At 50.8% G+C, this 14246-nt stretch overlaps 1 protein-coding gene across 1 annotated transcript in view; it reads left to right on the forward strand.

Moving 5' to 3' along the window:
* TEAD3 (TEA domain transcription factor 3) overlaps positions 1 to 14246 on the forward strand; it is a 301226-nt gene that overhangs the window by 221231 nt on the left and 65749 nt on the right. The window contains 2 exon segments of the mRNA XM_069633449.1: positions 11151 to 11212; positions 12708 to 12841. Coding sequence (XP_069489550.1) covers positions 11151 to 11212; positions 12708 to 12841 — 196 coding nt within the window.

The following is a 14246-nucleotide window of genomic DNA, read 5'->3' on the forward strand; positions in this document are numbered from 1 at the left end:
ACTGTCGCTACTCAAGAACCCATCCACGGCGCCTGCGAAGAGGGACCAGTATGAGAAGAAGTACCGGGTCCCAGATTCCGCCCCGATGTGCCTCAGAGCTCAGCCATCCCCGGATTCGGTGGTCTCCCCAGCGGCCAAGAAGAAATCGGCAGGGGCGACGGGATCAACTCACACTTCACAACCTGACAGCGAGGGGAAGAAGCTGGATGCCATGGGGCGACGGGTAATCGCGTCGCGTGGCACGCTACGACAGGGAGCTGTGGTTCAAGATCGCTCCCCTCCTGGATTTCCTCCCAGTTGACAAGAGGGCAGAAGCCCTTGAAATCCTGCAGGAAGTTGGGGTGGCGTCAGACCACGCCATCACGGTGACCATGGACATCGCCGATAACGGCTTTCGCCAGATGGGCAACAGCGTTTGCCTTTGCCGCCACGGTTGGCTGAAGGCCACCGATTTCCGTCAGGACGTGCAGACCAGGGTACTGGACATGCCCTTTCGATGGGAACAACCTGTTCGGCGAGGCAGTGGACAAGTCACTGCAGGCCATCAAGGCAGACACCAAGACGGCCCGGGCCTTGGGTTCGCTCCATCAGCGACGGCCGCCCTTTCGGACCTCCGGAGGCAAGTCTCAAGGTGCCTCCAAAGAATTTGGTGGCGGTTCCTCGTCGTACCGCCAAGCGGCCCGTTCATTGTCGCAGGAGGCCTACAGAGACTGCAGCAAGGCTGGAGGACGTCGTCATCGCCAAGGAGGCCAAGGCCTCGGCGAAGCAGGATAGAACCAGCCGTGGCATCCTGCCCCCACCAAAGCACCCCGGTGGGAGGCCGCCTGGCGAAATTCATCAGCGTGTGGGAGTCCATCTCCACCGATCGTTGGGTGCTGGACGCGCTGGCCCACGGGCACACTCTGGAATTCCAAAGAAAGTGTCCCTGTCTACCACCTGTGGACAGGAAGGAAAACCACGTCCCACAGCTACTTCTGGAGGTACGAGCAATGCTGAAAAAGGGCATGATAGAACTCGTCCCGAAGAGGCTCCGGAGTATACTCGCGGTGCTTCCTCGTCCGAAAGAAGACCAGCGGTTGGCGACCCATCCTGGACCTTCGTCGTCTAAACAAGTACATAAAGTCCCAGAAATTCCAGATGGTCACCCTCCAGCACGTGCTGGGACAGCTGGAGGAAGGCGACTTTCTATCGTCGCTGGACTTGGAGGATGCCTACTTCCACGTACCCATTCTCAAAGGATTCGAAAGTTCCTAAGATTCGTGGTCCAAGGGCAACACTATCAGTTCAATGCCCTTCCCCTCGGACTGAAGTCGGCACGCAGGGTCTTCAAGCGCCTGGCACCAGTGGCAGCGCGGCTGCGTCTGCAGGGGATCCACGTCTACCCCTACCTGGACGATTGGCTCATCCGAGCAAAGTCAAGGGAACTCGCCGTCGATCACACAGCGAAGACCGTCCAACTGCTCACGGATCTGGTATTCTCGATAAACTTCGCAAAATCCAACTTGGTACCGTCGCAAGATGCTCTGTTCCTGGGAGCCAGACTCGACACAATGGCGCGATTGGCTTTGCCCATGGACGTGGCAAGGGTGAGGTCCATCAAGTCCCTACTCGGCATGATGTCCTCGTACATCTACCTCATGCGTCTTTGCCGGTTGCGGATGCGTCCACTGCAGGAGTTCGACGCCCGTTGAATGAAAGCGGCGGGCAGCTTCAAAGACAGGATCTCACTCAACAAGACTTTCTGCCAATCGATCCGGTGGTAGGGCACCTGCACGCATCTAGAAGCAGGCATGGACTTCCAGACCCCGGCACATCAGGAAACTGTGACGACGGACGCCTTCCTGGAAGGATGGGTAGCACACACCGGAGATCTCCACGCAAGAGGCCTTTGGCTCCCAGAGGATAGGTCACTACACATCAACATCCTGGAGCTCCGAGCCGTGTTCTGGGCCCTCAGGTCATTCCTTCCATCCCTCAAGGGCAAGGTGGTGAAGGTCTTCACCGACAACACCACCATGATGTTCTACATCAGGAAGCAGGGGGGCACCAGATCCCCAGCGCTATCCAAGGAGGCGCAGGATCTGTGGCACTGGGCTGTTGCCCAAGGGATGTTCCTGGTACCCTTCCATCTGGCAGGAATAAAGAACACCATCGCCGACTCACTCAGCAGGGAGCTGTGCTCGTGCCACGAGTGGGAACTTCGGCAGGATCAAGTTGATCTCCTATTGCGATGATGGGGCAATCCACAGATCGACCTTTTCGTGACAGCGACGAACACCAAGTGCCAGAGGTTCCCCAGCAGGTTTCCCTAGCCGGGGAGCATGTACGATGCGTTCTCATTCCCCTGGGACGGCCTGTTTCTGTATGCGTCCCCCCCCCCCATTTGCCGTTGCTGCTGCGACTCATCAGTCAACTCAGATGGTCCCGGTGCAGGATGATCCTCGTCGCACCGGCGTGGCCAAGGCAGATCTGGTTCCCGGACCTTCTGGACATGTCCGCGTCCCCCCCGGGCAAACTTCCGACAGGCGCGGATCTTCTCGCCAGGGAAGGAGGCGCCATCACGACCCAGAATCGCTGAACCAGCAGGCCTGGCTCCTGCAGCATTAGAGTTCAGAGGGTACGATATCCCGGCTGACTGCAAGGAGGTGGTTGCAAAAGCCAGGGCGTCCTCGACTCTCAAGTGCTATGGACACAAATGGAAGAGGTTCTCTGTCTGGTGCCCTGCACAGAAGATGAACCCTCTGCGGATTACAGCCTCTCAAGTGCTGCCGTATTTGCTATCGCTGACCAAGGCACATGCCTCCATCAAGATCCATCTGGCGGCTATATCCCGCTACGCCAGTACTCCGGGACGGTCATCTTTGTGGTCTTAACGCCTGGTGAAGGAGTTCATGAAAGGACTGCTCCAATCGCTCCGGCCCCGGCGTGTGAGCTCAACGTGGTGCTTACCAGGCTCATGGGGCCGCCATTCGAGGCTCTGAATTTGGCACCGTTGAAGTTCCTGTCGTGGAAGACAGCGTTTCTTGTAGCCATCACCTCCGCACGACGAGTGGGAGAGATCCAGGCCCTCTCCTGTAAACCTCCATACTTGACATTCCACGAGACGAGGGTAGTGCTGAGGACGCACCCCTCCTTAATGCCCAAGGTGCCATCGGACTTCCATCTCAACGAGCCCTTGGTGTTACCTGTTTTCTTCCCGTCGCCTTCGTCGCCGGCTGAGAGGACTTTGCACTCGCTGGATGTGGCTAGAGCGCTGAAGTTCTACGTGGACCGCACGAAGAGTCTTCGGAAGACATCACAGCTGTTTGTAAACTTTGGACCTGTGAACCAAGGGAAGGCCCTCTCGAAGGCTTCTATTTCCAGATGGCTCTGCGGCTGCATCATGCACTGTCACCGGTTGGCAAACCGACCGTTGCCCGGCGTCCGAGAGCCCATTCAACCAGAGCGATCGCTGCTACCACGGCGTTCTTGTCTGGTGTGCCCTTGCTGGACATCTGCAAGGCTGCTACGTGGAGGTCGACGCACACCTTCACGAGATTCTACTGCGTCGACTGGGATTCCGGGGAGGAGTCCAGAGTCGGCCAGGCAGTGCTGCGCAACCTGTTCGCTTGAAGGCGAGCCTGGTGAGGAGGTAAGAGATGCTTAATGTTGAGTTGTTGAAATGCTTAATGTTGAGCCTTGCCTCCTCCCGTGGTTGTGCATGTGTGTACTGCTATCTATTGTATTCATGAGCATGTGAATCCATGCCAGACCCCATGCTGGAGAAGGAACAAGTTTCTTACCTGTAACTGTTGTTCTCCAGCATGGCTCTGGCATGGATTCACATGCGAACCCTCACTCCTACCCCTCTGTGGCTCTTCTCTTGGTCCTACTGCCACTTTACGTGCTACCAAATCTGAAGATGGCTGCCAGAGGAGGGGCTTAGGTAGAGGGCATTCATTGAGTGGGGACAGTATGACCCAGAGACCAGTGATTGGTTACTAGTAGAAAGACAGTTTAGAAACTAAACTGAAACTGATTTTTTCTTTACCGAGGATTCCCAGCCTGACGACGGGGAATATTCATGAGCATGTGAATCCAGGTCAGACCCCATGCTGGAGAACAACAGTTACCGGTAAGTAACTTGTTCCTTTTTAGTGGATGAAATAGCTGCTTTATAGGTTGCCGCTGCTGAGTTGAACAAGATTTTATTATGACTGGTGGGTGATTTACGCCATAAGGTTTCCGCTGTCCTTTTGGTGTTCCTTAAGATTTTTAATCCAGGTGTGAACCACTTGTTGAGATGGGCGGTTGGTTTAGCTTTTCTTAGTTTGAGAGGTGCGGAGGTGTCTAGAGCGGCTTTAAGTGTTGTGTTATATAGGTCGGCCAGCTTGTTAGAGTCAAGGTTCTTAAACTTCCAAGTGTCCAGAATATTGTTGATAAGCGGCCGGAGACTGATAAAGATGTTTTGGCAATTTCTGGATAAGGTAGGGGTGGCTATAGTGGTGCTGGGGGGGGGGTTAGTTCCCTGGATAGAGAATGAGATGAAGTGGTGGTCTGACCAGGCCACTGGTTCATTCTGTAGAATCGTGATGGAGCAATTGAGATCGGACACCCAGTCCAGTATTCGATCTTTGATGTGTGTCGGTACTGTGATTCTGTGTTTGAAACCCAGATGGGCGATGGAGTTTTCTACGGCTAAGGCGTGTGGGTCGTTGGGAGTCCTGCAAACCTAGATTGAGGTCTCCCAGGAGGATGATTTGGGATCCCAGTTTGGTGTTGGTAGAGAGGAGGTTGGTAATATCTTCGTCAAAGGATGAGGTCAGGCCTGGGGGGCGGTAGATGAGGTGCATAAGTATAGTTTGGGTGGGCCAAAATGCAAGTTTAATTGACAGGGAGGTAGCTCTGAGGCCCAGGTGGGTTTTTGTGATGAAGGCCACTCGCCCTCCTTTGCCTGAGTTTCTGTCAGCCCTGATAATCGTATATCCCTCTGGCAGTGCTAGTGAGAGTGCTGGGCCAGCTGCCTGGTGGAGCCAAGTTTCTGTTAAGGCCAGGCAGTCCAAGCTGTTGGCTATGATAAGGTCAGCGATCTCAGTGGCGTGGGCTACTAGAGATCGAGCATTGATAAGTGCAACTTTGATGGCGGTAGGCGGTTCTCCTGTGCTCAGGTTAGTTGGGGGTGGTGGGGTGGTAGTTGGAGGGGTTTTAGTGGAGGTCGAGGGGTTCGATATTTGAGGAGGCTTAGGCGCTGCTGCTGCATGGAAATATTGGTTGCATTTATTAAGTGTGAGCAGGGTGTGTTGGCTGCTCAGTCCTGGAGTGACTTTGTGGTTAGGGAAGCGGGAGCCTAATCTCATGTTTCTAATGTGGACAGGGCCTGGGATAAGAGGCATGGGAGGTGCTGCAAAACGCTGTATCCATTCAAGAGGGCTGAGCGGGGGGCTGGTTGCAGTTCTTGTGGAGAATTCATCAATTAATATACTTTTAGTGGTGTGGGATAGGCACGCTATGGAGGGTAGGCACAATGTCTAATACCTTGTGATAGTTGATAAGCATACAAGGCAGTTGAGGCAGTTAGAGATAGTGTGCAGGCTGGCTGTGAGCTGAAGCTTTACCTTCGAGACATACAATAGACAGGCAGCATACAAAATAGCACCCAGCATCAAGATCAGTACTTGGAGGCAATTAGTATAACGTTCAGCATGCAGTTTGGGCCGTAAGGTAATGTCTGGCAGTGGGGGGATGACTACACCAGCAGTAAGCATAGTAGTTGATTGTGTGCCGTGGATGAGGGAGTAATAATAACAACGCGGTAGGTGAGAACAGATTGTACAGTATATAGACTATCTAGTAGGGATTGGCCTAGAGAATCAGTAATTTATGCTGGAGTTGGGCTGTCTAAAATGGAGGCCTAGGGACTAATATTGTGAGGCAAGGTATAGCACAATTAGGCAGAGAGCGAGCCTGCTACTAGTCACAGTGTGCAGATACTTCCACGATACAGGAGCAACAATAGTGAGCATGATTAGGCGGGATCAGTAGTGGGCCCGGTGGGCTAGTTTAAGAATGAGCATAATGGACAGGGTCAAAGGTGGACAGAACGGGCATATTGATCAATGGATGATGAAATGGTGGGCAAAGTCAATGGAAATCATAGTACAATAGGCTAGTTCGAAACTGATCACACTGGGCAGGATTGCCGTAGGAAAGAACGATAGCTACAATACAATACAAGAATACATTAGGCTAATTCAATAGAGAGCAAGGTGGGTGAAATCAGTGGAAATCGCAGTACAATAGGCTAGATAGAGGGTGACCACAATGGGCAGGATTACCATGGGCAAGACGATAGTGCTCACAGTAAAATTATTCGGAAGAACAAAGGGCACTAGCACAGTTGAGCGGTGGGCTGCACAGAAGTGTGGGCAATACGGACTGGCAGTATGAGTATAAAGGCACAGTGGGCTACACAAAATGGTATTGCGATGGGCGAAAGCACAGTGGGGTACGCAATGCAGAATGGCAGAGGGCTAGAGCACAACGGGCTACGCCGTACACAATATACAGTATGGTTCAGTGATTGGCATTAGCACATGAGTGCAGTGGTTATACAGGATATCAACAATATAGATCAATGATATCAAATGGTCGCAGTGATAGGTGTACGTATAGGTACAGAGATAGGTCTTGTAGTTGAGACACAAAGCCGATATCGGGTCGCGGGTGGAACGATTGAAATCAATAAGTCTCAGAATAGGTAAGCTTCCGTATATTTGCTTCAAGAGTTAGTTAAGAAGAGTGTTAGGCTCAGAGATGCGGGTTAGCCGGCATGTGGCAGTTACAAATAATGGTTGCACAATAGTCTACTTACAGCGTTGTCAGAGTCGAGTAGGACCTTGGCTCATAAGCAGGGCAGAGTTAAGGCGGCCCGCGGCCTTTCGGCCCAGACAGGCGGTATCCCTATGAGGTGGTCCTTAGGTGGCCGGTCCGGCTTTTGCCTTTCCGGCAATGCAAGTCGGGTAATGAGGGATTCACAACCAATCTCGGCAAGCGGCCAACAGCTGATATGGTTGCTTAGCAACCCTTGTACACCGACAAGGCGGTGGCCATCTTAGGATGCAGGCCTCGTGTCGGATCACAGAGCCTTTCCGCAAATGTATGCAATGAGAGGCCCTGCTTTGTACGTGTACGCACAAGGGCCCAAATTAGAAGGTGCACACGGGCACACTGGTACACAGCACGGAGATGTGTAGCAGACGTCGGCTACCTTAGGATGCAGCTCCTCCGGTGAAGATGTTTCGGCAGGGCGGTACGTTGGGCGAAGAGGGCTCCTGCCCTCTCACAATGCAGCTGGGAATAGGTGATCACTGTGTGCCGTTGCTTGTCTCTATGTTCATAAGAGTACCGACTTCGGTGGTTATTTGAATTTGAAACATTTCAGCTGATTTAGCTATGATCGAATAGAATGACACTACATCATCCGGTGGTGATGTTCCTCCTGTAGAGTCATGCCTCAGTTGTTTCTCGATTAGGAGTGCCCCACTCATCCTGGTCTGGTGCATCTCTAGGAAGTTCTCCCTCCTCTGCGCCGCCGTCCTGTGTGTTGGGGTCAGAGAGATCCCTGCAAGAGTTGTCTCCAGCCTCAGGATCATACAGGTCTTCCTTACATTCTGAAACTGTAACCGTGGAAGGGGCTCTCTAGTCCCGAGTCCTAGGTGGCAAGGCCCTTGGTGGAGATGGAGAGCGTCTCCGCTTCTGCGGTGCAGCTGGTGGTCAAAGTGAACCTGGGTGCTGCTCTGTTATGCGAGTGCTGTCTGCATTGGCTACCTACTCGGAGCGACTTATGATGAAGCTATACTGAAGGTGACCTGATACAGGAGCTACAATGTGCTCCTGCGATGCGTAGGTGCTGCCTCCTGTCTTGGCAGTGGTGTTGTCAACCTAGCCCTCTGCCTTCTTTACAATTCGTCCATTATCCTCTGCATCGACTGCATCAAGGCCGGGTCGAATGGGTCCGACGTGTCCTCCATGATGAGCTGCCAGTGAGGGCTCTGTTCCTTAGGCGGTGGCAGATGTTACTCCTCCTCTACATCCAAGTACTCCTCCTGCAGCATGAGGTCTGGTAGTTAAACCATCTCAGTGATTGGAGACAGCTGGCCATCTGATCCCATGCAGGAGTGGCTGTGGAGGCACCCTTGTCACTCATCTTTTTCGATTTTGAAGGTGGTGAATCCGCTGTGTCTACTAAGAAGCTCTCCTCTTAGGAGCTTGCTTCTCAGTATGCCTTTGAAAGGTAGAAAACACAGTTGTAGATGATTCTTCATCAGAAGACATCTGTCTGCTTTCAAGGTGTAGCAGGAATCTTTTATGCCAAGCGTTTTCTTGGAAAAAGTCTGGAAAATGTTACAAGCCTGAATCTCATGTAGATACAAGCAGTAAATGCAGCCCCTAAAAACTGAAGTCTTCTCCTTCAAAGTCTGCATGCCTGGATCTGCCATAAGGCCACAGGATATTCGATGATATGTAGGTGAAGAAAGGGTTTCCTGAGCCCAGGACACCTTTAAAGTGTAAAGCTAAACCCCAGGATTAAAAAGCTTACCACAGGAGTTCAACAGAACAATCTATTAATCACAAATTCGAATTCTGCTCAGAGAGCTTGTGAGGATTCTCCTGTCAACAACACTACGGTAAAAAATGGGAAGATGGCTGCCTTGGGTGGAGCTTAAGCCCTGCCACCTCATTGGCTAGGGTCTAAAAGGACCAAAGTGAAGTGGAAGGACAACACAAGTTAATGGCTTTACAGGCCTATGGAACTATCTGTATGGCATTTTCCCATGGAAAATTGTAAATGAATAATGTTACATTACGAGGATTCCTAGTGTGACTGGGAATATTCAAGCATGTGAATCTATGAAAGAACCAATGCTGGAGAAGTGTGAAGTTGCTTGTTATTGGCTTACAGGAGAAACAGTGCCCCTCTACAAAAAAAAGGGATCTTCATACCCCAGAAATGATTGCGCAATCTTCCTGATAGACTGTGCTTGGAAAATCTATAAAAAAACACTTTTGGCAAGACTTGAGTGGCTGAGAAATAATGATGTCAGCAAATGGCAGACAGGCTTTCAAAAAATGTTAGTACTAGTCCTCAAAATTGTAGGCTTTCCTAACTCTTACAGAAATGCGTACTTTTGGAAACGCCTTGCCTTGATACTGTTATAGATCTCAAAACCGCATCTGACACTGTTCGACGCGATAACTGATGGCAAACGCTTGCCCCCTTTGCATCTGACACTGTTTGATGCGATAAATGATGGCAAACGCTTGCCACCTATGCATCTGACACTGTTGCAAGCGATGAATGATGGCAAACGCTTGCCGCTTATGCATCTGACACTGTTCCAAGCGATAAAGGATGGCAAATGCTTGCCCCCTATGCATCTGACACTGTGCGACGCGATAAATGATGGCAAATGCTTGCCCCTTATGCATCTGACACTTTTCCAGGAGATAAATGATGGCAAACGCTTGCCACTTATGCATCTGACACTGTTCCAGGTGATATATGATGGCAAATGCTTGCCACTTATGCATCTGACACTGCTCCACGTGATAAATGATGGCAAACGCTTGCCACTTAGGCATCTGACACTGTTCCAGGTGATATATGATGGCAAATGCTTGCCACTTATGCATCTGACACTGCTCCACGTGATAAATGATGGCAAACGCTTGCCCCCTATGCATCTGACACTGCTCCACGTGATAAATGATGGCAAACGCTTGCCCCTTATGCATCTGACACTGTTCCAGGAGATAAATGATGGCAAACGCTTGCCCCCTATGCATCTGACACTGTGCGACGCGATAAATGATGGCAAACGCTTGCCCCTTATGCATCTGACACTGCTCCACGCGATAAATGATGGCAAACGCTTGCCACCTATGCATCTGACACTGCTCCCCGTGATAAATGATGGCAAACGCTTGCCCCCTATGCATCTGACACTGCGACGTGATAAATGATGGCAAACGCTTGCCACTTATGCATCTGACACTGTTCCAGGAAATAAATGATGGCAAACGCTTGCCCCCTATGCATCTGACACTGTGCAGCGCGATAAATGATGGCAAACGCTTGCCCCTTATGCATCTGACACTGTTCCAGGCGATAAATGATGGCAAACGCTTGCCACTTATGCATCTGACACTGTTCCAGGCGATAAATGATGGCAAACGCTTGCCACTTATGCATCTGACACTGTTCCAGGTGATATATGATGGCAAACGCTTGCCACCTATGATGTCTCCAAACGATTATTTTGAGCAAAAACTGTGCATTAGCAGGGAAATAAGGCAGCAGTTCGATGGGAGCCTGGGGGTGGGGGTGGGGGAGACCAGCCTTCTCAGTGTAGAAAGGAGCATGTCAGGGCTATATCCTCGCCCCATCACCATTTTGTCTTTTTATGAAAGAGCTGACCCCAAAGACGGGCTGATGGCCTTGAGCTAAGCTGAGGGCGACGTAGGATGATGGTCTGCGACAACCAAAAGAAAGAAAATGTAGAGCTTGAAGCTCTATTTTGCCGGAGAAGGAATGATAAAGTGGAGCCTTTTGATTAAATTAAGGACAATAAGCAAATCGAGGCTGCTTGTCCAGTGACTCTCAACACACAGTGCAGTTAGGAATATCAGATTGCGTGAAACTAACAGTAATATAGCTTCAGCAGGAGCAATGCGGTGGCGAATCCACCAACAAATTTAAAAAAAATGTGTATTTCGTGCCCTTCCTAACATATATCCCCTGCCTTTAACCCTCTGTATCCCTTTTCGTCATGACCTTCCAACGGTACCCTGATTTGCCTATCCTAATAGCATCAATATTATTGTACCTTTTAACGGCATCCTCTTGATGTAAAAGCAGATCCCTTAATTCACAACGCATACAAGCCCTACACATACAAGCCCCACAGATGTGCGTCCAAATCTTTTAAATCGATTTCCGTTTGAACCACTAGATGGCGGAAAAGTGCAAAACAGACGGTCAGTAGTAAACTGGTGTATATCTTTGTTATTGGTAATGGAAATCAATGTCGGGGGTAGTGACTGTGAAGGAGACAAAAGAGTGAATGACGTTTCCAACTTTAAGTAATACGTGATGTTTTCTTCTTTTTCAGCATTAAACCATTTGCACAGCCGGCCTTCCCCATCCAGGCGCCAATGCCTCCCTCCCTCAGCAGTAAGTGGGGGATCAAGCCTCCCTCCCTCAGCAGTAAGTGGGGTATCAACACTCTGTCCGTCTGAAATAAGTGGGGGAACCTACTGTCCCTCGGCACAGTGTGGCGGTGTGTGTGTGGGGGATGGGGGGGCTGGTCGGGTTTCAAACACCTGTCCCTCTACGGAAATAAGGTGGTCTTGGTGGGTGCAGTCCCTATGTTTCTGGACTAAACGTGACCCCCTGCACCTTCCTCAGAGTGGGCTGCCTTTCTACTCTCCACTCCTACTGATTCCCGGGGCTTAAGCATCCATCCGTCAGCAAATAGAGGGCGGGGGGGGGGGGGGCTGCCTTCCCTCTGCACTACATGGGTATTCAGACGGCTACCGGCATACAGTTTGGGAATCTCACTATATCGTAAGATGCTTCTGCAGTGTGGAAGTCGTGATTGTGACCCTTCCCTTTTCTTCTGGAAGGCGGGGCTCGCACCCCTCTGCTGCAGCGGTGCATGGGTGGTCAAACCATTCGCTCAGTAGAAAGATGAAGGGTTAAATCCTTGAGCAGTGTATGCGGAATCTGACCCGTTTCCTGGGATGCAGAACACGAGCAGGGAGGGATTTCTCGCCAGCACTTGGCAGATAGCCGAGGCCAGACATTTCCCTCAGTATACTACAAGTGGGCTTTAGCAGAACGTCCACAGTAGATGAAATGTATCACTTTAGCTGCAGAGCTGAATTTTAAGATCAGAATGGAAGTGGGGTTTCAACTTTATTGGCTAATTAAAAGTAGTTACACCTTTTACGCTCTGCTATAAACAGTGCACAGTCGCCTCCTCTAAGTATGTGTGATTTAAACGTATAACTCCCCCCCCCTCCCAACCCCCGTGGTTAGCGGGTTATGAACTTATTCTCTTGTGAATTCATAAGGAATTCTTACCTTCGCTTTAAGACGAAAGTCCCGAAAACAATTGCGATAAATGGGGGGAGGGGGGTGCAGCTTCTGTGTGGCAATAGTGGAGGTTTCCAGTCTTCTTCCCGTAACAGTGAGCAGGAGTTCCCATGTCTTCAGTTAGTAGTAATACGTGGGGTATGCAGCCACCGTTCAGTAGAAAGTGGTTGGCTTGCACCCCGCCTCTACTGCAGTCAGAAGTGGGAGCTTCAAAGTCCTATCTTGGTGATCTGGGCTCCACTGTCCCTCAGCAGTAAGAGGCATGGCAGTTCATAAGATCATCGTGGTAGATTTAGTGGGCGTTTGTCTGTGCCCTTTACTCAGCTGTAAGCTGTGATAGTGGTAATCACCCTAAGCAGTACCACCAAGGATAGAAGGGTCAGTAGAATAGGCTGGGCCGCCAGAACCAGCCCTGTCTGGTATCCTTGCCTCGGGGGGGGGGGGTGGGGGGGGGATCTGTTTAACATACCTGGCACTGCCCAGAGGATTACTGTAGCACACATGAACAATTGTATTTTCATCATACATTTCTTAAAGCTAACTTGAGCTCTTGTGGTTATCAACTCCTCAGGTTATGAACCCCTCGCTCCCCTGCCGCCAGCTGCCTCTGCCGTGCCAGTGTGGCAGGATCGCACCATCGCCTCAACCAAACTCCGCCTACTGGAGTACTCCGCATTCATGGAGGTGCAGCGGGACCCTGACACGGTAACTCGATCTGTCCTCCTCTTACCTTCATCTATGTTGTGGCATACTCTGCTAAAACGTGGGGGCTGGCTGGGTGGATGGGCGGGTGGATGCGTGTGTTTGTGTGTCATTGTCTTCATCCTTGACCCGCCCCACTCACCCTTATGGCATGTGGCCATAACAGTGGCCCTTCTCCTAAGGCATAGGGCACTGGCCAGGATATCAATGTTCACTGGCTCTGGCCCCCATGCCAATAGAGTTAATTACGCCCAGCCTCCATCACACCCCTGCCCCACCACCCCTAAGTGCAGCTATAGATTGTGGCTGCTGCCCAATTTTAGTAATCGCTTTACCCGCGGAAGAACCTAGCCAACCCCCACACTCATAGTGGCCATTGGCCATGTCCTACGAACATAGCAGTGGTCACTTTGCCCAGACAACTACCATCAGCTATACCCAGGCCCCCTGAAGTGACCCAGAGTGGCCATTGACACGGGATAGCTACCCAAAAGTGGACACTCGAAACCAGCCCAACCCACCAATGGCCCACTTTATTGTTGCCCCAATGTATTTCACTACTTTGTTGACCTAGGTTGTCCCCCCACTGTATTTTGCTCCCTAGTTTTCCTAGAGTAACTATTACTCCCACAATATTGTTTCCCCACAGTATGTTCCTGCCTGGCTACCCTAGATTAATTGCTGCCCACTGTATAAATAGTCACTCCACATTACCTGGTTGCCCTACATTACTTGGTGCCCCACTGCATTTTCTCCCATGTCGTCCTAGATTACTGCCGTAATGTATTGGCTTACTGGGTGTCCACGATTAATGGACTGCATCCATAATTTGCTTGGGGGCTGCCCAAGATTAATTGTTGCACCACTATGTTAATTGTCCCTACGATGTATTTTGGTCTCTGAATTTTGCACATCAATGTTTTGCGTCAGCCTGCACGACACTGCAATTGGAGCCTATGTACCATCTGTTGACCCTACTAACTGGGGATGCCCCACTCCCAATTTTCAGGGTTCACAAGAGTGACACTGAGACCTTTCCAACAGTGAACTGTGCACAGACCATTGGTAGCATTGACTATTCCAAACTGGTCTGCTTACCATTTTTGGTCGGTCTGACACACTTGAAATGGTGGTTCTATGTCATATTCTCGATGATAGAACATTATTGTTACAATGGAAGGAAGCAATGCCATCTGGCAGTGAAGAAAGTCCAGGAGAATCAAGCCTCTTTTGCTCCTGAACTACATAACCCTCCAATTTGTCAGTATCTTGTTGTGGTAAGCCCTGGGGGGATTTCCCCCCCACCCTTCTGGCTCGTCCGAATGGGTGTTCAGCCCTGATCTTGTCATGTAGGTCAGGGACAGAAATAAAGATGCCTTTATGGATTGCAGCAGAGAGAGACGCCCAT

This window comes from Ambystoma mexicanum, chromosome 13 (genome assembly GCF_040938575.1).
Source record: "Ambystoma mexicanum isolate Mex_15411 chromosome 13, UKY_AmexF1_1, whole genome shotgun sequence".
Taxonomy (NCBI): Eukaryota; Metazoa; Chordata; class Amphibia; order Caudata; family Ambystomatidae; genus Ambystoma; species Ambystoma mexicanum.